This window comes from Pelobates fuscus, chromosome 4, assembly GCF_036172605.1.
Source record: "Pelobates fuscus isolate aPelFus1 chromosome 4, aPelFus1.pri, whole genome shotgun sequence".
Lineage (NCBI taxonomy): Eukaryota > Metazoa > Chordata > Amphibia > Anura > Pelobatidae > Pelobates > Pelobates fuscus.
In genome coordinates, this window is record NC_086320.1 from 388,716,541 (window position 1) to 388,743,137 (window position 26,597).

Sequence of the window (26,597 nt, forward strand, 5' to 3'; positions counted from 1 at the left end):
AAATACCGTGCATAAAGGGCCAAATCGCCCAGGGACCGTAGTTACAGGGTAAGAGGCGGGCAAGCAGCCCCCTCCAAACCACAGTGGCGAAGTGGCTTTCGCTACATATCTTCCCATTCGGGGGTAGACTAACCAGGTACCTGACCTTCTGCCGGTCAGTACCTAGATTAGTCGGGCAGCCCACCCATAAAACAAAATTAGCAGAGTAGCCCACCCACAAAACAAATTTAGCAGTGTAGCCCCCCCACAATAAAGAATTCACAGAATGGCCCACCCACGGTACATAGTTCACAGAGGGTCTAACCCACAAAACAAATTTAGCAGTGTAGCCCCCCCACAATAAAGAATTCACAGAATAGCCCCCCAACAATAAGTCATACTGGCCTGTAGGTACCAAGTTGTGGGGTGAAACTGTGGCACCCTCGGCCTTGCTGGGCAAATGGCTGTGAGTACTTGGGGGCCAGATGCCCGATGTGCTCTGCTCCGGGGTCAGAGCTGGGGTAGTCTCAGGGTAAGGAAAAAAGGAAGGACAGAGGCCAGCGGCGCTCTGCCCAGTTGCCAGCTCTTCTGCTGAGGCAGCCTGTAGAAAGTCAGGCTCAGGGGAAGGAAACAAGGGAGGACAGAGGCCAGCGGCGCTCTGCCCAGTTGCCAGCTCTTCTGCTGGGGGGTCAGGGAACAAAGGAGTTGACTGGGGAGGAGAAATATCACTTACCTCCCCCTGGTAATCCGGCTGCTGCTGGGGGGGGAGGTCGATGCTCTCCACTTTCTGTAACTCCAGCTCTAGTTGGGGATCTGGGCCGGTTGCCCAGCATCCCTGTAGGGCCGGTGGAGAGATCTCAGTCCCATCTCCACCTGCCTGCAGGGGGTCCTCCCAGGACCAGTCTATGAGGTCCTCTACCTCGGGTACCTCTGGTTGCTGTTGGGGAGGGAGACCGGTTGTCTCTTCCTCCAATAACACATTCTGCCGCTGGGGAGTGAGACCGACTGTCTCCCCTCCCTGTAAAACATACTGCCGCTGGGGATCTGGGCCGGGTGCCCAGCATCCCTGTAGGGCCGGTAGAGAGACCTCGGTCCCATCTCCACCGGCCACCTCGGTTTCTTCCTCGTCCCACTCTACCTGTGGCTGGAGTTTCTCCCAACGTGCCCACTGGCCTTCCCTCAACGCCCTGTGTTGTAGGTTCCGGGTCACCATGTCCCACACGAACCGCACGTATTTCTCCTCTGGATTGGGTCCGTAAAACTTCAGGCGCAACCCTACCATCGTGCCAAACTCTAGTACGGAGTAGCTATACGCCATGCTTGCTGTAGCCACTGCTGGTTCCATTATGTTGCTGAAGATAGGGACGCTGCACAACTCCACACGTTACCGGTGTCTCTGAGCTGCTTCTCCTCGCACTAGGACGCCATCCCACCGCTTGCCACCAATGTAACGGATCCACTGGCACCCCGACTGGGTACCTCCGTTGAAAGATGCTCCTAGCGCTTCCAGAGGACTCCAAGCACTCCACCAGACACCATAAGCACCGCAGGCTGCAGCTATCTCCCTTCAGAACGAAGCAGGAACAAGCTCTTACAAGAGCTCGGTGATTATAGCAAGGGAATATGCCTAGCATAGCAATCCCTTGTAGCAGATTCCCCCAATAAGAGACAGGACTCCAGTTGAGGGTAAAAATAGAACTCTCTGGCTGCTAGCTTGCAGCCCTTTTTATTAGGTGCTCCCATGAAGGGGAGGGACACACACAGTAACGTACATTAACCAATCACACAATAGTTACATCCCACACATAGCCCTCCCCTCTACCTGTAAACTAATTATCTGTACACACAGGAAAATACAATTATCCTAGGTAGGGAAAATACAGTTTTTACACAACATTCATAACTCCCAAAATATACATCACATTCGCATAAAAATACATATACACAATCAATCCATTCGGGGGAACAACATACTCAAAAATCATACGAATTGGACCAGGGGTTCAAAAGTTAGTACAAATGTGCATTTGACCTTCTGGAAGCATGGTTTTTAGAAGCTCAAACTAGTTCCCCAGAATCCTCTATCCTGGAGACAATGGAGAAGCTGATTTAATTATATCCAGGGACAAACACAGCCTCCATTAAGCACATGTTACCAGCAACCACCAAAAGACATAAAAATACATAACTCCTGTTATACTAAACAGAACCCCCACATTCAACCTATCCCCAGATGGCTTGGATCTGAGCGCTCAACATATCCAAACAGCGTTTAGATGCCACAAACACAGTTCAAACGCCATGGGGTTTAAGTTTCGTATGGGCTGATGAGAGGGCCCATAATCCTGGGGCAGCCCAATAACCCACAGTATGCCCAAATACCGTGCATAAAGGGCCAAATCGCCCAGGGACCGTAGTCACAGGGTAAGAGGCGGGCAAGCAGCCCCCTCCAAACCACAGTGGCGAAGTGGCTTTCGCTACAACGTCATATTCCGGCTCCCAGCTACTGTAGACAGCCCGCGCGGCGAGAGGGAGCAGACAGCACACAGCTCCCTTGCCGCGGCTGATATGGAGAGAGGCGCCCGCCCCACTGGACCCCAGGGACAAAGTCCACGCCAGCACTCCAGGTAGGGAGGCTGGGTGGACAATTTTTTATTAAAAAATAATAATTTGTGTGTTTGTGAGTGTATGTGTGTGAGTGTGTCTGTAAGTGTGTGTGTCTGTGAGTTTGTGTGTGTGAGTGTCTGTGAGTTTATGTGTGTGTGTGTGTGTGTGTGTGCCTGTAAGTGTGTGTGTGTGTGTGTGTGCCTGTAAGTGTGTGTGTGTGTGTGTGTGTCTGTGAATGTATGTGTGTGTCTGTGAGTGTGTGTGTCTGTGAATATATGTGTGTGTGTCTGAGTGTGTGTGTGAGTGTATGTATATATATACACACACACACACACACACAAGTGTATATTTTTTTTGGGGGGGGGATCTTGGGAGAGTTCCCACACTTTATTCCCCAGGAATAAAGTGTGGCTCTGCTCTAAGCCTCCATGGGCCGGTGGGGAGATCAAAGATCTACCTCACCAGCCCACAGCAGCATGGAGCAGGAGAGGACCCGGGAGAGGACCCGGGGAGCTCTAGACAGAAGCTCTGCCAGGTTCCTCTCGCGAGATCTGAGCGGTGCGGCGGCAATGCTCAGATCTCGCGAGAGTGAACTTCTAGCCCCGCAGGCTAGAGTTCACTCTCCCTTGGACCACCAGGGATGGCACATGACATCAAGGATCCCCCCTCCCTACATAAGGTAAGAATGGAGGGGTGTTATATACTAATCTGCCCCCACCTTCACAATCCCCTCAAACATACAGCTCACACACATACAGCACCCACACACACACAGCACCCTAACACAAACAGTGCGCACACACAACACCCTCACACACAGCACACTAACAGCACCCTCACAAACACACACAGCACCCTCACACAAACAGCATACTCACACACAGCACACTAACAGCACCCTCACACACACACACCACACAAACAGCACCCTCACACACACACCACACAAACAGCACCCTCACACACAAAGCACACTAACAGGACCCTAACACACAGCACACAAACCGCACCCTCACACACAAACCGCACCCTCACACACAGCACACTACCAGCACCCTCACCCACATAGCACACACACAAACAGCAGTATATGTATGTGTGTGTGTGTATATATATATATATATATATATATATATATGCGGCGTGTGTTTGTGCTTTAGGGTGCACACCCTAATGCAATAGGCTGCGCACGCCTATGACTGTATCAACTCAATTATCTCCAAACGAAAAATACAAGTATTTTACCCATTTTTGGAAACACCCCAAAAACATAAGAGAACCCCATAAAACATACATTCTGTAGCCCCGATCTGGGGGAACAACATACTAGATTGGTTCAGGGGTTCAAAAGTTAGCTGGAGGTCACATTTCTGCCCGGCCACCCACGAGGCTACTGCCCAGAATAGTTCCATAAGTTCAGCTGGGTCGGCCGGTCTATTTCAGGAGTATGGAAACACATAAAAATAATGAAAGAACTGTTTGTGTCTATGATTCCCCAGTGTCTCTTGTTCATATGCTTCAATGTGCCAAACGCCGCTGCTTTCGTATGAAGGGAAAACGAATTACTGGAAGTCTGGAACTGCCAGCGGTGTTCGTGTGATCAAGTGCCCGAAAACAGTTCCATACACTTTACGACAAAACACAGCTGGCCGTTTGACAGTTTAAGATGGCCGCCGCCACGTGTTCGTGCATAGAAACGATGACCACCCAGCCGACCGCTCAGAACGTTGAGGTGTCAATAGGCAGCACACTCCACTACGCGGTGGTTGGTAGTTTGGTAATTAGTTTGGTTATTCGAACAAGATCAGAATGTACGTAGGAGAAGTTAAAACCACCGAACAAACCAACTAACTCATAATTAGAAATACAAAATCCAGGGACAAAGAGGTCTGTCACAAAGCCCTTTGTGGGTTTATTATAACATTTAAACTGTTATAATATCACAAAAAGAGACATAGGCCCGTCAAATCAATCTATGAAAATTCTAACTATAGAAACTGAAATAGCCCTGTCTCTTATTTGGCATTGTAGCTTCACAGAATAGTGCCAAAGGCATACAATGGGGGTATCGTTGTACTCAGCAGATGTAGCTGAACACAATATAGGGGTTCTGTACAGGGATAGCACACACCAGCTTTACAAAATACACATTAGAAAAACCTTGTTATATGTATATATGCCAAAATAAAGAAAAAACACAATTATACTCCAATATTTAGCAGAGATTGGCGATGAAATGGCTTCGTAAAAAGTATCAAACTTACCTTAGGTAAATAGCCTGTGATGTCTACTTTATATAAATATATACTTTTGTGTGGCAATTTATTTTTCTGTGATGGCTACTAAACCTACAAGACAAACATACCAACTTCTAAAATTGTTTCACATTGACATTTTATTTTAGTCCTTGTATTTTGTGACCTGTAACTTTCAAAATACGCTGAAATCCTACACATATTATGTATTCTATAAATCAGGACACATAAATGCATTTATTTTGAATTACTTTTTCTAAGCTGGACATATTATGCACACGCTATTATTGGCAAACCCATTTTTGGGCTTCTTTTTTTATAATTAATGAGAATGTATCTTTGTATATGTGACATCAAAGCCCTGTTTGCCCTCTAACAAACAGTATACAATATGTGTTGGTGCAATAAATGTAGCTGTATCCTTAAGGGGTTCAGGGGATAAAAGAAGAAAAACTACCACAACAAGAGGACATAGTCTTAAATTAGAGGGGCAAAGGTTTAAAAATAATATCAGGAAGTATTACTTTACTGAGAGGGTAGTGGATGCATGGAATAGCCTTCCAGCTGAAGTGGTAGAGGTTAACACAGTGAGGAAGTTTAAGCATGCGTGGGATAGGCATAAGGCTATCCTAACTATAAGATAAGGCCAGGGACTAATGAAAGTATTTAGAAAACTGGGCAGACTAGATGGGCCAAATGGTTCTTATCTGCCGTCACATTCTATGTTTCTATGTCACATAAATATGATCTAACTATTAAATCTGCCAACAGAGCCACGTGAGACACCAGTCGTGTCTTATCTGACATGACGCATGTGGCCTTTATGCTCTGAAGCTGCCACAAATAAATTGTTTAGTTTGCTGGAACATCTGACTCACCGTATATAATGAAAAAGCAGGACAACCAACATTGGAAAAATGACACTGATTACACAAGACTCCACAACCACGGCCAGCAGGAAAGCTGAAGGAAATGAACAGAACCAGTCAGTGAGATTGTACCACGCACACTACACACAACCACGGACTGCGCTCAGACTGAAACCACGTACACTACACACAACCACGGACTGCGCTCAGACTGAAACCACGTCCACTACACACAACCACGGACTGCGCTCAGACTGAAACCACGTACACTACACACAACCACGGACTGCGTTCAGAATGGAACCACGCACACTACACACAACCACTGACTGCGGTCAGACTGGAACCACGTACACTACACACAACCACGGACTGCGGTCAGACTGGAACCAGGCACACTACACACAACCACTGACTGCGGTCAGACTGGAACCACGTACACTACACACAACCACGCACTGCGGTCAGAATGGAATCACGCACACTACATACAACCACGGACTGCGCTCAGACTGGAACCACGCACACTATACCCAACCACGGACTGCATTCAGACTGGAACCACGCACACTACACACAACCACGGACTGCGGTCAGAATGGAATCACGCACACTACACACAACCATGGACTGCGCTCAGACTGAAACCACGTACACTACACACAACCACGGACTGCGTTCAGAATGGAACCACGCACACTACACACAACCATAGACTGCGCTCAGACTGAAACCACGTACACTACACACAACCACTGACTGCGGTCAGACTGGAACCACGTACACTACACACAACCACGGACTGCGGTCAGACTGGAACCAGGCACACTACACACAACCACTGACTGCGGTCAGACTGGAACCACGTACACTACACACAACCACGCACTGCGGTCAGAATGGAATCACGCACACTACACACAACCACGGACTGCGGTCAGACTGGAACCACGCACACTATACCCAACCACGGACTGCGTTCAGACTGGAACCATGCACACTACACACAACCACGGACTGCGGTCAGACTGGAACCACGCACACTAGACACAACCACGGACTGTGCTCAGAATGGAATCACGCACACTACACACAACCACGGACTGCGGTCAGACTGGAACCACGCAAACTACACACCACCACGGACTGCACTCAGAATGGAATCACGCACACTACACACAACCACGGATTGCGGTCAGACTGGAACCACGCAAACTACACACCACCACGGACTGCACTCAGAATGGAATCACGCACACTATACACAACCACGGACTGGGGTCAGGCTGGAACCACGCACACTATACCCAACCACGGACTGCGATCAGACTGGGACCACGTACACTACTGTAATGCTCAATTGTTGATAAGATGGAAACAACTGCAGATTTCTGAGCTTGATAATGTTTATTGCTTTAAATAAAAAAGATAATCAATTTGAACTGTCTCTTTAATTCCTGGCAGGTTATAAACAGCAGCGGAGTTGAAGTTGTTTTAAGATAAGGCAAATTTAACACAACCAGCGAGAAGTTCCAAATTAGGATGCAGATGATTAATTAGTAGGTGTTGAAAACAAGGTTTAGGAGTTTAGGTGGAGCAGATAGCGAACCACTTAGAATTAGGATGGTTATATATTAAGCTTGAGCCAATCTGGTTTACTTAACTTATGAAGGAGCGATAATCCAAATTGGTGATAGGGATTCCACAGAGAATCGAGGTTGTAGCAGGCAAGAGAATATCCAAAATCAGTCCGAGGTCGTAGGAGAGGAGAAGGAGGGTAAACGATTAAACAGTCCGGGTCCGATACACAGTAGAAGTAGTAAATATTCAGTTTGAAGTTCGCGGGAGCTTTCGAGTTGATCCAGCACTGTGGTGTTGACGCGGTCTCTCTATGAACCCTGGGAACGACCACGTCATAGGAGGGGGAGTGGCCGCGCTCCGAGAACCCGGAAGTCCACGGTTAGCAAATGCCGGAAGGTCTGACAGAACCCCCCTCATAAGAAGCAGCCACCGGATGCTGTCAACGAGGTCTGGATGGGTAGCGAGCATGGTACGCATTGATAAGTCGACGAGCATGCACCGCGGAGGACGACACCCATGAATCTTCGTCAACTCCGTAGCCCTTCCACCGGACAAGATATTGTAAGGAACCACGATGGATTCGTGAATCGAGAATCCTCTGGACCTCGTATTCCTCTTCACCTTGTACCAGAATGGGATCAGGAGTGGTAAGAACATCCCTCATGAAAGGGTCGGAGTGGTGTGGTTTAAGCAATGACACATGGAAGACTGGATGTAGTTTCATGGTAGGTGGAAGTTTCAATCTAACCACGTTTTCGTTGATAAGCGACAATATACGAAAAGGGCCAAGGAAGAGTGAACTCAGTTTCTTTGAGGGACGGTTGGTGACAATGTTTTTTGAAGAGAGCCATACTAGATCACCAACCTTGTAAGTAGGGGAAGGTCGTCTACCAGTATCGAAAAACTTTTTCTGAGCAGATGATGCATTTTTAAGGTTATCACGTAACCTGAGGAAGAGGGCAGACATGAACGAGTTATGGTTGGAGACGTATGGATTAGAAGAAGGAAGTCCTTGATCGGGGAATGAAGAAGGATGGAATCCAAAATTTGAGAAGAATGGAGTCATTTTGCTACTAGCGTGTACCGAGTTGTTGTATGAGAACTCTGCCATTGGTAACCACGTGATCCAATCATCTTGTAAATGAGAGCAATAACACCGCAAGTATTGTTCAACACATTGATTAACTCTCTCTGTTTGTCCGTTGGTTTGGGGATGATAGGCTGAAGATAATTTACGTTGAATGTTGAGGGAGGAACACATCTCATTCCAGAATTTGGAGGTGAACTGTGTTCCTCTGTCTGATATGATTTCTTCAGGAAGACCATGGAGTTTCACGATGTTGTTGATGAATATTTTTGCAAGTTCAGATGAAGAGGGTAATTTCTTTAAAGGAATAAAATGGGACATCTTGGTGAAACGGTCTACCACTACCAGAATGGTGGTATGATGTTGCGAAGGAGGGAGTTCTACCAAGAAGTCCATTGAGATGGACTGCCAAGGTCTTTCTGGAACAGGTAGGCTCAGTAATTGACCGAATGGTGGATGATGGTCAGATTTTGATCTCAGACAGGTTGGGCAGTTTTTGACATAAGATTCTATGGTTCTGTCCTGGCGAGGCCACCAGTAATATCTTTTAGACAGCTCCAGTGTTTTCCTTGTACCAGGATGACCAGCCAGAGGGGAATCATGAATCAAGGAGAGTATTTTATTCCTAAGCAAGGGAGGAATGTATAACCTGTCTTTGAAGTAGTACATACCGTCCTTTTTTGATAGATTGCTTTGTTTGGGAAGTTCAAGATCTTCTTCTTTAAGATGTTTAATATCATCAATTAATGACGAAATAATACCTATGATTTTAGGAGGTTGAGTTTCGTTTACAGGAAGATCTTGGTGAATTCTGGACAGGGCATCTGCCTTTTTGTTTCTGGATCCAGGTCTGTAGATGATTTGAAAATTGAAACGGGAAAAGAAAAGATTCCAGCGTACTTGTCTGGCAGAGAGTGTTTTGTTGGAATGAAGATATTCAAGGTTCCTGTGGTCGGTATAAACAATTACAGGAGTGCGTGTGTCTTCAAGTATGTGACGCCAGTTTTCGAATGCAGCTTTAATACTTAATAATTCTTTTTCTCCTACAGGATAATTTCGTTCAGCAGGAGACAAAGATCGTGAAAAAAAAGCTACTGGATGGAGAGGATCTTGAGGCGTTTGGTGTTGAGAGAGGACAGCCCCGATAGCTGTGTCAGAAGCATCCGTTTCCATGACGTAGAGAAAAGCAGGATTAGGTAGTTGAAGAATGGGAGCACTTGTGAATCTCCGTTTTAATTCATCAAAGGCTGCTTGAGCCTTATCGTTCCAAGCAAAGGACCGTTTACTGCTATTGAGCAGGTTGAGGGGATGAGCAACCTTGGAGTAATTTTTAATGAACTTCCTATAGAAGTTGGCAAATCCCAGAAAACGTTGTAAGTCTTTAGTATTAGTAGGAGTAGACCAGTTGACAATGCAATCTATTTTGGAGGTATCCATACTTATTGAATGAGGGGAGATAACATATCCCAAAAAAGTGATTTCATTGACTTCAAATATACATTTTTCTGGTTTTGCGTATAATTTGTGTGTTCTTAATCTGGATAATACCCATCTCACGTGTTTTCTGTGTTCTTCAAGGTTGTTGGAGTAGATGAGAATATCATCTAAGTAAATGATGACACAAACGTCTAGGAGATCTCGGAAGATATCGTTAATGAAATGCTGAAAGGTTGCAGGGGCGTTACATAGCCCGAAGGGCATGACAAGATATTCGTAAAGACCATATCGGGTCCTGAACGCCGTTTTCCATTCATCATTGGCCTTGATTCTAACAAGGTTATATGCCCCACGAAGGTCAAGTTTAGTGTAGATGGTAGCTGTTCTTAATCTTTCAATCAACTCATTGATCAGGGGAAGAGGGTAACGATTCTTGATAGTTATTTTATTTAAAGACCTGTAATCGATGATTGGCCGTATAGTCTGGTCCTTGTTTCTTACAAAAAACATGCTGGAAGCGGCTGGTGAACAGGAAGGTCTAATGAACCCCTTACGGAGGTTTTCATCCAGGTATTCCTTGAGGGTTTTTAACTCTGATTCAGAGAGAGGATAAATATGTCCAAAAGGGATAGGAGCACCAGGAACAAGGTCAATCGGACAATCATAGGGTCGATGAGGAGGAAGTGTCTCTGCTTCCTTTTTACTGAACACATCAGCGAACTCTGAATAGCTGGAAGGTATAGTGGATTCCCCAGTAACATGCAAAATGGGGATGTGTTGTAGACATGTTCCCTGGCAATATGCAGAGTTAAACGTGAGAGAGAAAGGAGCCCATGTAATAAGTGGGTTGTGAGTCCGTAACCAGTCTATCCCTAATATTATTGGATAAAGAGGAGAATTTATGACATCAAAAACAAGAAATTCAGAATGGACATAATTAGTAGTAGTCCTTAAAGGGACAGTTTCAAGGCGAATGGGCCCCGAGGAGATTAAGGAGCCATCAATAACTCTGACAGAGACGGAATTACGTTTTTGAACACAAGGAATTTTATTTTTTGTAACAAAGGATGAGTCCAGGAACACCCCATTAGCACCGGAATCAATAATGGCCTTAGTCGTAATTCTTTCTTTGTCCCACTGTAATATGAGAGAAACAGAGGAGAAATGAGAGGTTGGTTTAGAAGGAAGTACACTCATTACAGTCGTGGTAGAACCATGCTTACCGCCTCTTGGACGTTTCAATAGGGGACAGTCTGGGACCACATGTTCTTGCGAAGCACAGTACATGCAGAGGTTCATTTGTCTTCTTCTGGTTCTCTCTTCTGGAGTAAGAGGACTTCTCACAACCCCTATTTCCATAGGTTCAGCGGGAGTTATAGGTTTCTCCGGTGCCTTTGAAGAGGTGAAGGGTTTTTTCCATAGAGAGCTAGTGAGTGATTTCTCAGCTTTTCTTTCCCTAAGTCTTCTGTCGATACTAATTGACAGTTGGATAAGTGTATTTAGTGTAGTAGGTAGTTCAGTTCTGGAGAGCTCATCCTTGACAGCTTCAGATAACCCAATACGGAACTGGTTACGTAGTGTTATGTCATTCCACTGAGTTTCTGGTGCCCATCGTTTGAATTCAGCAATGTAATCTTCGACAGGCCGGTTTCTTTGCTGCAGTGTTCTAATGGTTAAATCTGCAGTCGCTTGTTTGTTTGGGTCTTCGTAAAGAAGAGACATGGCTTCAAAGAATTCATCCAGAGAATCCAATATGGGATCATCATTCTCAAGAAAGGAATGAGCCCAGGCCATGGGTTCACCTCTCAAAAATGAAATAACAGAACAAACTTTAGATCTTTCAGTGGGATATGATCGGGGTTTTAATGCAATCAACAACTTGCAAGAATTGATAAACTCTCGGTATTGGGACCTGTCTCCAGAGAATTTTTCGGGGTTAGAGACAGCAGGGTCACTAGCCGAGTGTGTAACTGTGTGAGGAGTATGTGTTTGCAAGTCCCTTACATAAGTAAGGATTCTTTCATTGGTGATCTGTAGATCTTGCATGCCTTGAGTAAGAGTATCCACTCTTTGGTTTAATCTGGTGATTTCAGAAGTGAGATCTGCTGTATCCATTAATTAGGCTGGATCAATCTGTAATGCTCAATTGTTGATAAGATGGAAACAACTGCAGATTTCTGAGCTTGATAATGTTATTGCTTTAAATAAAAAAGATAATCAATTTGAACTGTCTCTTTAATTCCTGGCAGGTTATAAACAGCAGCGGAGTTGAAGTTGTTTTAAGATAAGGCAAATTTAACACAACCAGCGAGAAGTTCCAAATTAGGATGCAGATGATTAATTAGTAGGTGTTGAAAACAAGGTTTAGGAGTTTAGGTGGAGCAGATAGCGAACCACTTAGAATTAGGATGGTTATATATTAAGCTTGAGCCAATCTGGTTTACTTAACTTATGAAGGAGCGATAATCCAAATTGGTGATAGGGATTCCACAGAGAATCGAGGTTGTAGCAGGCAAGAGAATATCCAAAAACAGTCCGAGGTCGTAGGAGAGGAGAAGGAGGGTAAACGATTAAACAGTCCGGGTCCGATACACAGTAGAAGTAGTAAATATTCAGTTTGAAGTTCGCGGGAGCTTTCGAGTTGATCCAGCACTGTGGTGTTGACGCGGTCTCTCTATGAACCCTGGGAACGACCACGTCATAGGAGGGGGAGTGGCCGCGCTCCGAGAACCCGGAAGTCCACGGTTAGCAAATGCCGGAAGGTCTGACAACTACACACAACCACAGACTGCGGTCAGAATGGAATCACGCACACTATACACAACCACGGACTGCGATCAGACTGGGACCACGCACACTATGCACAACCACGGACTGCGATCAGACTGGGACCACGCACACTATACACAACCACGGACTGCGATCAGACTGGGACCACGCACACTATGCACAACCACGGACTGCAATCAGACTGGGACCACGCACACTATACACAACCACGCACTGCGATCAGACTGGGACCACGTACACTACACACAACCACAGACTGCAATCAGACTGGGACCACGTACACTACACACAACCACAGACTGCGATCAGACTGGGACAACGCACACTACACACAACCACGGACTGCAGTCAGACAGGGACCACGCACACTATACACAACCACGCACTGCGATCAGACTGGGACCACATACACTATACACAACCATGGACTGCAATCAGACTGGGACCACGTACACGATACACAACCACGGACTGCGATCAGACTGGGACCTCGTACACTATACACAACCATGGATTGCGATCACACTGGAACCATACACACAACCACGCAGACAACACACAGCCACAGATGCAGGATTGAGGGACCAGCTTCAGAAACACTTTACTTACAATCTTCACAGTTAAATCCACCGAATCCAAACGGACACCTAGCAAAGAATGAAATGTGGATTGAATTGAAATTCTTTAACACAAACTAAATTTCCCTCCTGGGAGTTGGCAGATTCACATAATAAAAACGGGAACACAGTTATTTAATACAGCGCGGATAGAATCTATATAAATATAAATAACAGTTATCTGATACAGCGCAGATCGAATTTATATAAATATAAATACAGCAGATAGAGCTCTATATAAATATAAATACAGCGGATAGAGCTGTATAATATATAGATTGAGCTATGTACAAATAAAAATGTTATGCAGCCTTCCCCAGTTCTATGCCTCAACCCAACCCAACCCAATCCTGTCCTGTTTACCCTATGGGATTTCAGACAGTATATCGCACATTAGATCTACACAGACACGGAGCATTTCACAAACCTCAGACAGTCGCCGTCCTTCCATTGGAATCCACTGCCACAGGCTGAGAAAACAGCACAAAACAAGGAAATGAGAGAATCATAACCACCAATTGGCTGGAAGCAACGCATGTCATGTGACATCATAATCTACGTGACATCATGATCTATGTGACATCATTAGCCGTGTGACATCATTAGCCGTGGGACATCATTAGCCGTGTGACATCATTAGCTGTGGGACATCATGAGCCAAGTGACATCATTAGCCAAGTGACATCATTAGCCAAGTGACAACATTAGCCATCGGACATCATTAGCCAAGTGACAACATTAGCCATCGGACATCATTAGCCAAGTGACATTATAAGCCATGTGACCTCATAGTTAATAATCTATATCGAAATGCGTTGGACATGACTCACCTTTACAGGAATGGTCCCAGGGGTGACTCTTGTAATACCCCTCCCGGCAGACACAGAAGATTAGGCCATTCTGGCACTCACTCGTACTGACAGGTGGATCACAAAGACCAAACTCACAGAGACTGAAACCTAGAACCAAAGGAAAGGAAAAGGAATAAACAGCCCCCATGTCAGTATTTCTCTCCATATCGACCATCCAGCCAGCCTTGCACTGCAAATGGAGAGAGTGACCATGTATGGGAGACAAAACACTTACATCACTTCTTTCGCACACTCTTGACTATGTTATTTATTTATTTATGACATTTTAACCTTGGAGCACATTATTTATAAGATTCTGTTTTGTTTATTGTTAAGGGATGACTAACATCATCACACATGGTCAGTTTGTATTTCCTTGAGACATTGTCACAATAAATATCCACATTGTCTTCCAGTGAGGGAGAATATACATGTGTTCTCATTATTAGGGAGTCTGGGGACCCCTCATTTATGTATTAGTCCTTACTACACCCTTTCTCACAGGAGTCCCCCAGAAACTTTAAGCCTGGGGATCATTGACAGGAATCCCCTTGAAACGATAAATTTGGGGTCATTGAAAGTTGTCCCTAATTAACTATAAACCTGGGGATCATCAACAGGAATCCCCCAGAAACTATAAACCTGGGGATCGTTGACAGGAGTCCCCCAGAAACTATAAACCTGGGGATCATTGATATGAGTCCCCCAGAAACTATAAACCTGGGGATCATTGACAGGAGTCCCCTGTCACGCCAAGGGTGCATAATTCATTGCGGCACTATAGAATATTGCCATTTAATGTAATTTGTGTAGTGCATATATGAATTGGCCACTTGGTAGGGGGGTCAGATTACGGAAGTGGTAATGCAAATTGTATAGGAATGTGAAAGGGGACAGATGGTTTAGGTGAAGGATTTCCCAGTAACCGTACGGTTATTTCCACTCCCTGCTACTTCATTCCCTTGGTGATTCGTTTTATTTGTTTTGTTGTTCAGTAAATCATTCATTTTACCGAACGGAGACCACCCTGATTACTAATCAGAACGTGGAACACTGTATAACCATACGAAAACCGCAGACTAATTGAATGCTCCTAGGTGGCCGTCATTTTGTGCATACAAACGCACGTGGTGAGAACAATGGACGGCGGCCATTTTGCCTACCGAACGCGGCCAGCGGGACTTGGTCGTTGACTGCCTGGAACTGTTTTTGGCATGGCTCTCGCATGAACGTCTATATGGAAGTCCCCTATGTAATACTTCCCAGTACAGTAGACGAACGGCATTCAGGAGTTTAACCCCTTAAGGACACATGACAAGTGCGACATGTCATGATTCCCTTTTATTCCAGAAGTTTGGTCCTTAAGGGGTTAAATCAGACAAACAGGAGCATTCTGCACGAATCAGCTTTACTCCATCTATGGCGGTTTTCATATGAATTCACGCGAATGGAGAACGGCTCTTGCTGCCAATTCTATGGAACTCCTTTTCGGATTCAACCTCATTGCAGACCGGTCAAACTTCCACACGGTGCCGTTCGAAAACCACCAAACGGATTTGTCTGAATTTTTAGTATGTTGCTCCAATAAAGCTCAGCTACCCAGGGATATGTGGGATTTTATGCATTTATATGGTATTTCTGAAAAATGTGAAATTGTAAACTTTTTCTGGCCAGCAGATAATTGAGTTTAGTATGTTTCCAAAACTCAATTATCTCGCTGGCTCAGAGGAGGAGTTTGATGCTGTATAAACTTAATGCCTTTTCTTGCCATTAAACCAGTTTTGTTCCAGCATTAAGCTTTGGCTCATGTGTGGATTATTATGCGACACCAGCGATATTTTAACCTGTGGATTACTGGCGATATTATTTTATTGGAATAAGGGAATGACAGAGGGTAATACTTATTTAGACCATCACAGTTTACCACATAGATGGATCCTTTGATTAATCAAAGGCTCTGTAAGGTGTGAGAAGTCACACATAAGTGGCCTGGAATTCTAGTTCCAATGTAAACCAGCTGACTTCAGCCATATGGCCTGTTCCTTGTAATTGATGAGTTGATTTCTTTGATATGTTAATGATTAACTTTAAAGAAAAAAAAAAGAAAGTAAAAACAAGCCTTGTGTTCCAGTATCATATCCAAAAGAAACATTAATAATTACCCACGGAATAATAATTTAGGTTAATTTTTGTTATATTTGGAATGGGACAGGCACAGTCTTCTACTCAAGCCTAAACATGATTTGCGTAACTTACCCATATGGGAAGGAATTGTGATATCCGCTATATTGGGTCACAAGTAAGGAGTATTACATATCTATGGAGTGGAAAAATGGTAACACATACATAGATGCAATTATTATTTCTGTGGCAAGTACATAAGAGGAGATATAACCAAATGTTTCAATTTGGATTGAAATTGGCCTGGAACACAAGGGGGTGGTCACTTATTGTTTCTATAAGTACGCCTTAACTCCACCCCATGGCAAGACTTGGTAATCCACAGGGTATTATCTAATGATTCTGAAAGGTGTTATTACTTGCTTGGGGCCCAAATCTAATTCTAAGTGAGTCACCATCTTTCTTACCAGAGACCCCCTGGGCAAGTTATTAGGATTTCTGTTATTTTATCCCTCTTGTTTTTATCTGTTGTTGGTGTAAATAATTTATCATCTATTTTTTGTATGCACTGTGACTATTTTTTGCTCATAATAAATATTCCTTTATTAAGTTCTGCCTTTGGTAAATAATCACGTTATCTGAAGAGACTAATTAGTATTTTTGCAATTCCTTAGATATTGTGCTTAGTTGTATTTATTGGGTTTTTATTATTAATTTACCTAGGGGACCAATTGTCTTGGTGGTGGCAGCGTTAAAGTAGTATCAGTTATATTATTATGTTTAAGTGTGGGTGGTGTTAAGGGGGATTTTGTCATTATTTCCGGTCTAGAGTAGACAAATAGTGAACTTTAACCCTTTCATCACCACAACTACATCACGCACACTCTTGAAGTAGGGTGCATTTGTGACATCCCCAATTAACTATAAACCCAGGGATACTTGACAGGCATACCTCAGACATTTTAAACCTGGGAATCATTGAAAGGAATCCCCCAGAAAGTATAAACCTGGGGATCATTGACAGGAGTCCCCAGAAACTATAAACCTGGAGATCATTGACAGGAGTCCCCACTTAACTATAAACCCGGGGATCAGTGACAGGAATCCCCAGAAATTATAAACTCGGGGATCATTGACAGGAGTCCCCAGAAATTATAAACCCGGGGATCATTGACAGGAGTCCCCACTTAACTATAAACCCGGGGATCAGTGACGGGAATGCCCAGAAATTATAAACTCGGGGATCATTGACAGGAGTCCCCAGAAATTATAAACTCGGGGATCATTGATAGGAATCCCCAGAAACTATAAACCTGGGGATCGTTGACAGGAGTCCCCAGAAATTATAAATCCAGGGATCATTGACAGGAGTCCCCACTTAACTATAAACCCGGGGATCAGTGACAGGAATCCCCAGAAATTATAAACTCGGGGATCATTGACAGGAGTCCCCAGAAATTATAAACTCGGGGATCATTGACAGGAATCCCCAGAAACTATAAACCTGGGGATCATTGACAGGAGTCCCCAGAAATTATAAACCCGGGGATCATTGACAGGAGTCCCCACTTAACTATAAACCTGGGGATCAGTGACAGGAATCCCCAGAAACTATAAACCTGGGGATCATTGACAGGAGTCCCCAGAAATTATAAACCCGGGGATCATTGACAGGAGTCCCCACTATAAACTCGGGGATCAGTGACAGGAATCCCCAGAAATTATAAACTCGGGGATCATTGACAGGAATCCCCAGAAACTATAAACCCGGGGATCATTGACGGGAGTCCCCAGAAATTATAAACCCGGGGATCATTGACAGGAGTCCCCACTTAACTATAAACCTGGGGATCAGTGACAGGAATCCCCAGAATTTATAAACTCGGGGATCATTGACAGGAGTCCCCAGAAATTATAAACTCGGGGATCATTGACAGGAATCCCCAGAAATTATAAACCCGGGGATCATTGACAGGAGTCCCCACTTAACTATAAACTCGGGGATCATTGACAGGAATCCCCAGAAACTATAAACCTGGGGATCATTGACAGGAGTCCCCAGAAATTATAAACCCGGGGATCATTGACAGGAGTCCCCACTTAACTATAAACTCGGGGATCATTGACAGGAGTCCCCAGAAATTATAAATCCGGGGATCATTGACAGGAGTCCCCACTTAACTATAAACCCGGGGATCAGTGACAGGAATCCCCATAAATTATAAACTCGGGGATCAGTGACAGGAATCCCCAGAAATTATAAACTCGGGGATCATTGACAGGAGTCCCCACTTAACTATAAACTCGGGGATCATTGACAGGAGTCCCCAGAAATTATAAACTCGGGGATCATTGACAGGAGTCCCCACTTAACTATAAACTCGGGGATCAGTGACAGGAATCCCCATAAATTATAAACTCGGGGATCATTGACAGGAGTCCCCAGAAATTATAAACCCGGGGATCATTGACAGGAATCCCCACTTAACTATAAACCCGGGGATCAGTGACAGGAATCCCCATAAATTATAAACTCGGGAATCATTGACAGGAGTCCCCAGAAATTATAAACTCGGGGATCATTGACAGGAGTCCCCAGAAACTATAAACCCGGTGATCATTGACAGGAGTCCCCAGAAATTACAAACCCGGGGATCATTGACAGGAGTCCCCACTTAACTATAAACCCAGGGATCAGTGACAGGAATCCCCAGAAATTATAAACCCGGGGATCATTGACAGGAGTCCCCACTTAACTATAAACCCGGGGATCAGTGACAGGAATCCCCAGAAATTATAAACCCGGGGATCATTGACAGGAGTCCCCACTTAACTATAAACTCGGGGATCATTGACAGGAGTCCCCAGAAATTATAAACCCGGGGATCATTGACAGGAGTCCCCACTTAACTATGAACCCGGGAATCAGTGACAGGAATCCCCAGAAATTATAAACTCGGGGATCATTGACAGGAGTCCCCAGAAATTATAAACTCGGGGATCATTGACAGGAATCCCCAGAAACTATAAACCCGGGGATAATTGACAGGAGTCCCCAGAAATTATAAACCCGGGGATCATTGACAGGAGTCCCCACTTAACTATAAACCCGGGGATCAGTGACAGGAATCCCCAGAAATTATAAACTCGGGGATCATTGACAGGAGTCCCCAGAAATTATAAACTCGGGGATCATTGACAGGAATCCCCAGAAATTATAAACCCGGGGATCATTGACAGGAGTCCCCACTTAACTATAAACTCGGGGATCATTGACAGGAGTCCCCAGAAATTATAAACCCGGGGTCATTGACAGGAGTCCCCACTTAACTATAAACTCGGGGATCATTGACAGGAGTCCCCAGAAATTATAAACCCGGGGATCATTGACAGGAGTCCCCACTTAACTATAAACCCGGGGATCAGTGAAGGAATCCCCAGAAATTATAAACTCGGGGATCATTGACAGGAGTCCCCAGAAATTATAAACTCGGGGATCATTGACAGGAATCCCCAGAAACTATAAACCCGGGGATCATTGACAGGAGTCCCAACTTAACTATAAACCCGGGGATCAGTGACAGGAATCCCCAGAAATTATAAACCCGGGGATCATTGACAGGAGTCCCAACTTAACTATAAACCCGGGGATCAGTGACAGGAATCCCCAGAAATTATAAACTCGGGGATCATTGACAGGAGTCCCCAGAAATTATAAACTCGGGGATCATTGACAGGAATCCCCAGAAACTATAAACCCGGGGATCATTGACAGGAGTCCCCACTTAACTATAAACCCGGGGATCAGTGAGAGGAGTCCCCAGAAATTATAAACCCGGGGATCATTGACAGGAGTCCCCACTTAACTATAAACCCGGGGATCAGTGACAGGAATCCCCAGAAACTATAAACCTGGGGATCATTGACAGGAATCCCCAGAAATTATAAACCCAGGGATCATTGACAGGAGTCAATGATCTAGCTTTGAATATACTCCATTGACTACAACCTTCTGTTGCCTGTCACTCAGCCACTGCCTTACCCATTCAACAATATTGGAATCCAAACTTAAAGATTGCAGTTTATTGATAAGCCTTCTATGTGCAACAGTGTCAAAAGCCTTACTGAAATCTCGATAAGCAATGTCTACTGCACCACCCTGATCTATTATTTTAGTTACCCAATCAAAAAAATCAATAAGATGTGTTTTTAGATGTTCAACAATCTGATCCTTTAACATGGTTTCCATTACTTTCCCCACTACTGAAGTAAGGCTTACTGGCCTATAGTTGCCCGACTCCTCCCTATTACCTTTCTTGTGAATGGACACAACATTCGCTAACTTCCAATCCTGTTAACAATGATTGGTTAAATAAATCTATTAATGGTTTTGCTAGTACACCACTAAGCTCTTTTAATAACGTTGGGTGTATTCCATCAGGTCCCATTGACTTTTTTGTCATTACTTTTGACAGTTGAAATAGAACCTCCTCCTCTGTAAACTCACATGTAACAAATTACTCACTTGTCCTTTTTCCTAACGGAGGTCCCTTTCCTTCATTTTTATCTGTAAATACTGAACAAAAATATTCATTGAGGCAGTCAGCTAGACCTATATCCTCTTCTACATACCTTACTTCTGTTGTTTTTAATCTAACTAATCCTTGTTTTACTTTTCTTTTCTCATTTATGTATCTAAAAAATGTTTTGTCCCCTTTTTTACTGACTGTGCTATTTTCTCTTCTGTGTGTGATTTGGAAGCTCTTATAACTTGCTTAGCCTCTTTCTGCCTAATCTTATAGATCATTCTGTCTTCCTCACTCTGTTTTTTTTTATAATTACTAAATGCTAACTTTTTGTTTTTTACTATTTTGGCCACATTTGCGGACCACCACAGTGGTTTCTTGAATTTTTTGCTTTTACGGACAAGCCTAATGCAATTTTCTGTTTCCTTCAGCAGTGCAACTTTTAAATAATCCCATTTCTATTGGACTCCATTTAAATTGCTCCAGTCTGATAATGACTCCTTTACACATATTCTAATTTTAGAAAAGTCTGTTTTTCTAAAGTCTAAAACTTTTGTTTTTGTGTGGTGTGACTCAGTCACTGTTCTTATATTAAACCACACTGACTGATGATCACTGGATCCTAAACTTTCACCTACAGTAATATCTGATACCAAATCTCCATTTGTTAACACTAAATCTCGTATGGCCTCCTTACGAGTTGGCTCCTCAACGACTTGTTTTAGAGACAATCCCAGTAGGGAGTTTAGAATATGTGTGCTCCTAGCACAAGCAGCTATTTTGGTTTTCTAATTCACATCAGGAAGATTAAAGTCACCCATGATGATAACTTCCCCCTTTATTGTCATTTTAGCTATTTCCTCAACTAGTAGATTATCTAACTCTTCTATTTGTCTTGGGGGCCTATAAATCACACCTACACGAGTTACTGTGTGATTACCAAATTCTAACGTAACCCAAACTGACTCTATGTTCGCCTCACTAACCTTTATTAGGCTAGATTTTATGCTATCCTTCACATACAGGGCCACCCCTCCCCCTTTCTTGCCTTCCCTGTCTTTTCTATATAAAGAGTACCCTGGTATTGCTATGTCCCAGTCATTTTTCTCATTATACCATGTCTCAGTAACAGCGACTAAATCTACACTATCAGTTGCCATTATTGCCACAAGTTCATGGATCTTATTCCCTAAACTGCGAGCATTTGTAGACATGACTCTAAGCTTATCATTGTTTTACATAATTCTATAGTTATTTCAACATATAATTTGTTTATTGCTAGGTGGAGTTCTCTGGGCTGAGAATGGAAGCACCAAGTAGAAGCACTGTGGAGTCAATGTCTTCGAATAGGATGGCTGCGTAGGCTGAGGGTACAGGTTGTGAATCCCTCTAGTATTTCCCATTATTTAAAAATTTACATTTCTACAGTCCAGAGGAAGACCGGTGGGAGTTTAAATGACAAATATCTCCACACTCACCCTCCAACAGAGAGACGATTTGTGTTCCACTTGGCCATAACGTGTCTACCCACAATGAAAAGTACTGTTCTCAGCAGCCTAGGCCTTGAATGCTATAAAACTACACCCCCCGCTACCCCCACTATTCCCCAAACATTAAATAAGCTCTGCCCCATGATCTGCTGTCCTGCTATAGGTTATCAAACCGCCATTTGTAACTGGCCCTTTAAATGACAAATTGCCCTGCTTCCCTGGGTTATAGAGAAGCCTATTTGCCAGCCTCCTTCCTCATGACTATGGCCCCTGGGAGATTGTGCCCCTGAAAACTTATGGACTTTTATTGGGTGTGTATGGCCCTTTAAGAACCGTCTGGGGACATATTGTGACTTTGGTGAACAATGCCCCTTTAAGACTATGTCCCCAGACCTGTAAAATAACTTGTCCCTGGCTTTCTCCCACTTGGTTCAGTAAATGGGGCTTACTGAACCAGGTACCACACAGGCGGACCACCCAGAAATGGAAGTGTGCAGGCAATTTACCTCCCAGCTTGCGAGGTTACTGCCGGTTAATTGGCGACCGCTGGGTGGCCGCAGTTCGTGCAAAGGAACACGTGGTGGTGGCCATCTTTGTTCATTCGAACGAGGTCAGCGGTGTGTGTAGCCAAATTCATGGAACTAAAATCGGCTACACATTTCCACGAACACTGCTGTCCCTTACCTTCTCCTACACTGAACTTTCAGCTGCAGAGAGCTGAAGATTCGAACGCACGTTCGAATGGGACTTAGTCCTTTTTCTGCATGAAATTGACCGACCGCACAGCCCAAATCTATGGAACTGTTTTGGGCAGGAAAATGTGCTTGCGGTCGGGCATAAAGGACTTCCGTCTAACTTTGTATCCACTGCAGGGATTGGTATGATTTTTGAGAGTGTTTATGTTTAAAGTATGCAGAGTTTATATATGTAATTTTTTGGGAGATTGGATGTATGGTTTTAAAGTTACAGTGTATGTGTAAAAACTGTATTTTTCCTGTCTGTGAATTATGTTAACCCATTGTGTAACATAATTATATCACAGGCAGAGGGGAGGATTTTGTGTGTAATTGCTGGGAGTGTTTTCTGTAATGTACATGTGTGATTGGTTATTTTGTAACGCCCTGTGGGTGGTCCTATCTAAGGGTATCCTGCATAAAAGAAGGTTCTTTTGGTGCCAATGAAACAGAATGATTTGTCCCTCTAACTTGCAGCCTTGACTCATGTTTGTAGGGGACAGCTATAATCACTACAGGGATTGCTATGCTCTTCATACTCCCTTAGCTACTGAGTTCTTGTAAGAGCTCTTGTTCCTGATCCTGTTTCGCTCTACAAAAGGAAGTGTAATGCTTACATGAATTTAAATGGAACACAACTGCAGATATCTCAGGATTTAGATTAATGACTAGGATAGTAGAGAATAACACAGGTACTGTATCTTTAATTAAGTGGAGGATTGTTAAACGGAGTAAGCAGCTTCTGATATGCATGCAGTATAGCAGAAAGGAATTTGCCAGTCCATGGAATCAAAGCAATAAGATTTGTAAGTTGCAGCAGGTAAGAGTTAGTTTGGAGTTAGAGGTAAGCAGACTTGCAAGCAGGCAGAATCCAATTACGGTTGAAATTATTACTTAGCTTTTCAATGGTGGAAGTCCAGGTTTTCCTAAGTTCTCCTCCGGGGAGGGGAGAGGTTTTAGCAGGAAAGAGAAGGTCCTTTTACAATCCGTGGTCGAGGTGAGGAGAGAGTGGGTCAACAGTTTCCAGTCTGGGTTCGATACACATAAGGTTCAGAAGATTCTTGCTAGCCGGTTTTGATATTCGCGGTAAAGCTTTTCAATAATCCAGTGTTTTGAATCTGGCGCGGTCTCCCTATGTAGCGTGGGGAGACCGCGTCAGAGAAGGGGGTGTGGCCAAGCTCCGTCTACCCGGAAGTGTCAGGGTAACGGTAATGCCGGCAGTTAAGACATGACAGTACCCCCCCTGTAAGAAGCACCCACAGGGTGCTATCAACATTGTTTAGACGGATAGCGCCTGTGAAACGCGGTAATTAACCTCTTTGCATGGATCACAGAGGAGTTTTCCCAAGTGTCCTCATCAGTTCCGTAACCTTTCCACCTAATGAGGTACTGCAGGGAGCCACGATGGATCCGTGAATCCAGAATCTTTTGGATCTGGTATTCTTCTTCACCTTGTACCAAAACAGGATCAGAAGTAGTAATTGCATCTCTATGGAAAGGGTTGGAGAGGTGAGGTTTGAGCAAGGAAACATGGAAGACAGGGTGAAGTCTCAAAGTAGGTGGAAGCTTCAGTTTAACAACGTTACGGTTGATGATTGACAATATTCGAAAAGGACCAAGAAAGAGGGAACTCAGTTTCTTTGAAGGACGGTTGGTGGACATGTTTTTTGAGGAGAGCCAGACAAGATCACCTATTTTATAAGCAGGAGGAGGTTGCCTCTTAGTATCAAAAAACTTCTTTTGATTAAACGATGCGAGTTTAAGATTTTCATGTAATTTAAGAAACAGGGAAGACATGAAAGAGTTTTGATTTGAAACGGTGAGGTTAGAAGAAGGAATGGTATGAGTAGGAAACGAAGAGGGATGGAATCCATAATTTGAGAAGAAGGGAGTCATTTTACTACTGGTATGAACCGAGTTGTTGTATGCAAATTCTGCCATAGGTAACCATGTGATCCAATCATCTTGTAGGTGAGAACAATAACATCGTAACTATTGCTCTACGCATTGGTTAATTCTTTCAGTTTGCCCATTGGTTTGGGGATGATAAGCTGAAGATAGTTTGCGTTGAATATGGAGAGAAGAACACAGTGCGTTCCAGAATTTGGAGGTGAACTGAGTCCCTCGATCTGAGATGATTTCATCAGGAAGTCCATGAAGTTTCACTATATTATCGATGAATACTTCATCAAGGGGATAAAATGGGACATTTTTGTGAAGCGGTCCACTACTACTAAAATGGTGGTATGATGTTGAGAAGGAGGGAGTTCTACCAAGAAGTCCATAGAAATGGATTGCCAAGGTCTTTCCGGGATCGGTAGATTCAATAATTGACCAAATGGTTGATGATGTTCAGACTTGGATCTTTGGCAGGTTGAGCAAGTTTTGACATAGGATTCGATGGTTTTGTCCTGGCGAGGCCACTAATAATATCTCTTAGATAATTCTAGGGTCTTTTTTATCCCAGGATGACCAGCCAAAGGAGAATCATGAATTAATTTGAGTACTTTATTTCTGAATATGGGAGGAATGTAAATCCTGTTATTGAAGTAGTAGATACCGTTTTTCTTTGATAGTTTGGTTGACTTGGGGAGTTCAAGAGCGTCTTCGTTTAGACCTTTTATGTCATCTAGAAGGGACGTTATGATTCCAATGACTTTATAAGGAGGAGTTCCAATTACAGGAGGACCTCTCAAGTCAAGATCTTGGTGAATTCTGGAAAGGGCATCCGCCTTTTTGTTTCTGGATCCGGGTCTAAAAATAATTTGAAAATTAAACCGAGAAAAAAAAAGATTCCATCTTACTTGTCTGGCAGAGAGAGTTTTGTTGGAGTGAAGATATTCAAGGTTTTTGTGGTCAGTATATACCATTATAGGAGTTTGTGTTCCTTCAAGAAGATGTCGCCAGGTTTCGAAGGCTGCTTTTATACTCAGTAATTCTTTTTCACCGATAGGGTAGTTTTTTTTCAGCAGGGGACATGGATCGTGAGAAGAAGGCAACTGGATGAAGAGGATCTTGAGGTGTTTTGTCTTGAGAAAGGACAGCTCCGATAGCTGTCTCTAAAGCATCTGTTTCCAGGACATAGAGAAATGCGGGGTTTGGAAGTTGAAGAATAGGAGCAGTTGTAAATCTTCTTTTTAATTCATGGAAGGCTGCTTGAGCCTTTTCATTCCAAGTAAAAGGATGTTTATTGCTGTTAAGTAGATTAAGTGAATGAGTTATGTCGGAGTAATTTTTAATGAATTTTCTATAGAAGTTGGCAAATCACAGAAAATGTTGTAAATCTTTTACATTAGTAGGAATGGGCCAGTTGAGGATACAATCGATTTTGGAACTATCCATGCTTATCGAATGAGGTGAAATAACGTACCCTAAAAAGGTAATTTCATTAACATTGAAAATACATTTTTCTGGTTTAGCGTATAACTTGTGAGTTCTGAGTCTGGATAACACCCATCTCACGTGTTTCCTGTGTTCCTCGGGACTGTTAGAGTATATAAGTATGTCATCTAAATAAATGATAACACAAACATCTAGAACAGGGGTAGGCAACCTACGGCACTAGTGCCATGCACGGCACTCGAGGTGTCTTTGCACGGCACTCAAGGCTGCTAGAGCCAAACAGGCTCTGACCTATCAGGAGTCCCAGTAAA

General features: G+C 43.8%; 1 protein-coding gene across 4 annotated transcripts in view; it reads right to left on the reverse strand.

The window, feature by feature from the left end:
* Nucleotides 1–26,597, reverse strand: part of LOC134609276 (protein HEG-like) — a 385,710-nt gene that overhangs the window by 88,697 nt on the left and 270,416 nt on the right. For all 4 annotated transcript variants that reach the window (XM_063452931.1, XM_063452928.1, XM_063452927.1 and 1 more), the window contains 4 exons: nucleotides 14,053–14,181; nucleotides 13,650–13,692; nucleotides 13,215–13,252; nucleotides 5,720–5,804 (listed from right to left, as the gene is read on the reverse strand). In XM_063452931.1, coding sequence (XP_063309001.1) covers nucleotides 5,720–5,804; nucleotides 13,215–13,252; nucleotides 13,650–13,692; nucleotides 14,053–14,181 — 295 coding nt within the window. The remainder of the gene's footprint in view (nucleotides 1–5,719; nucleotides 5,805–13,214; nucleotides 13,253–13,649; nucleotides 13,693–14,052; nucleotides 14,182–26,597) is intronic.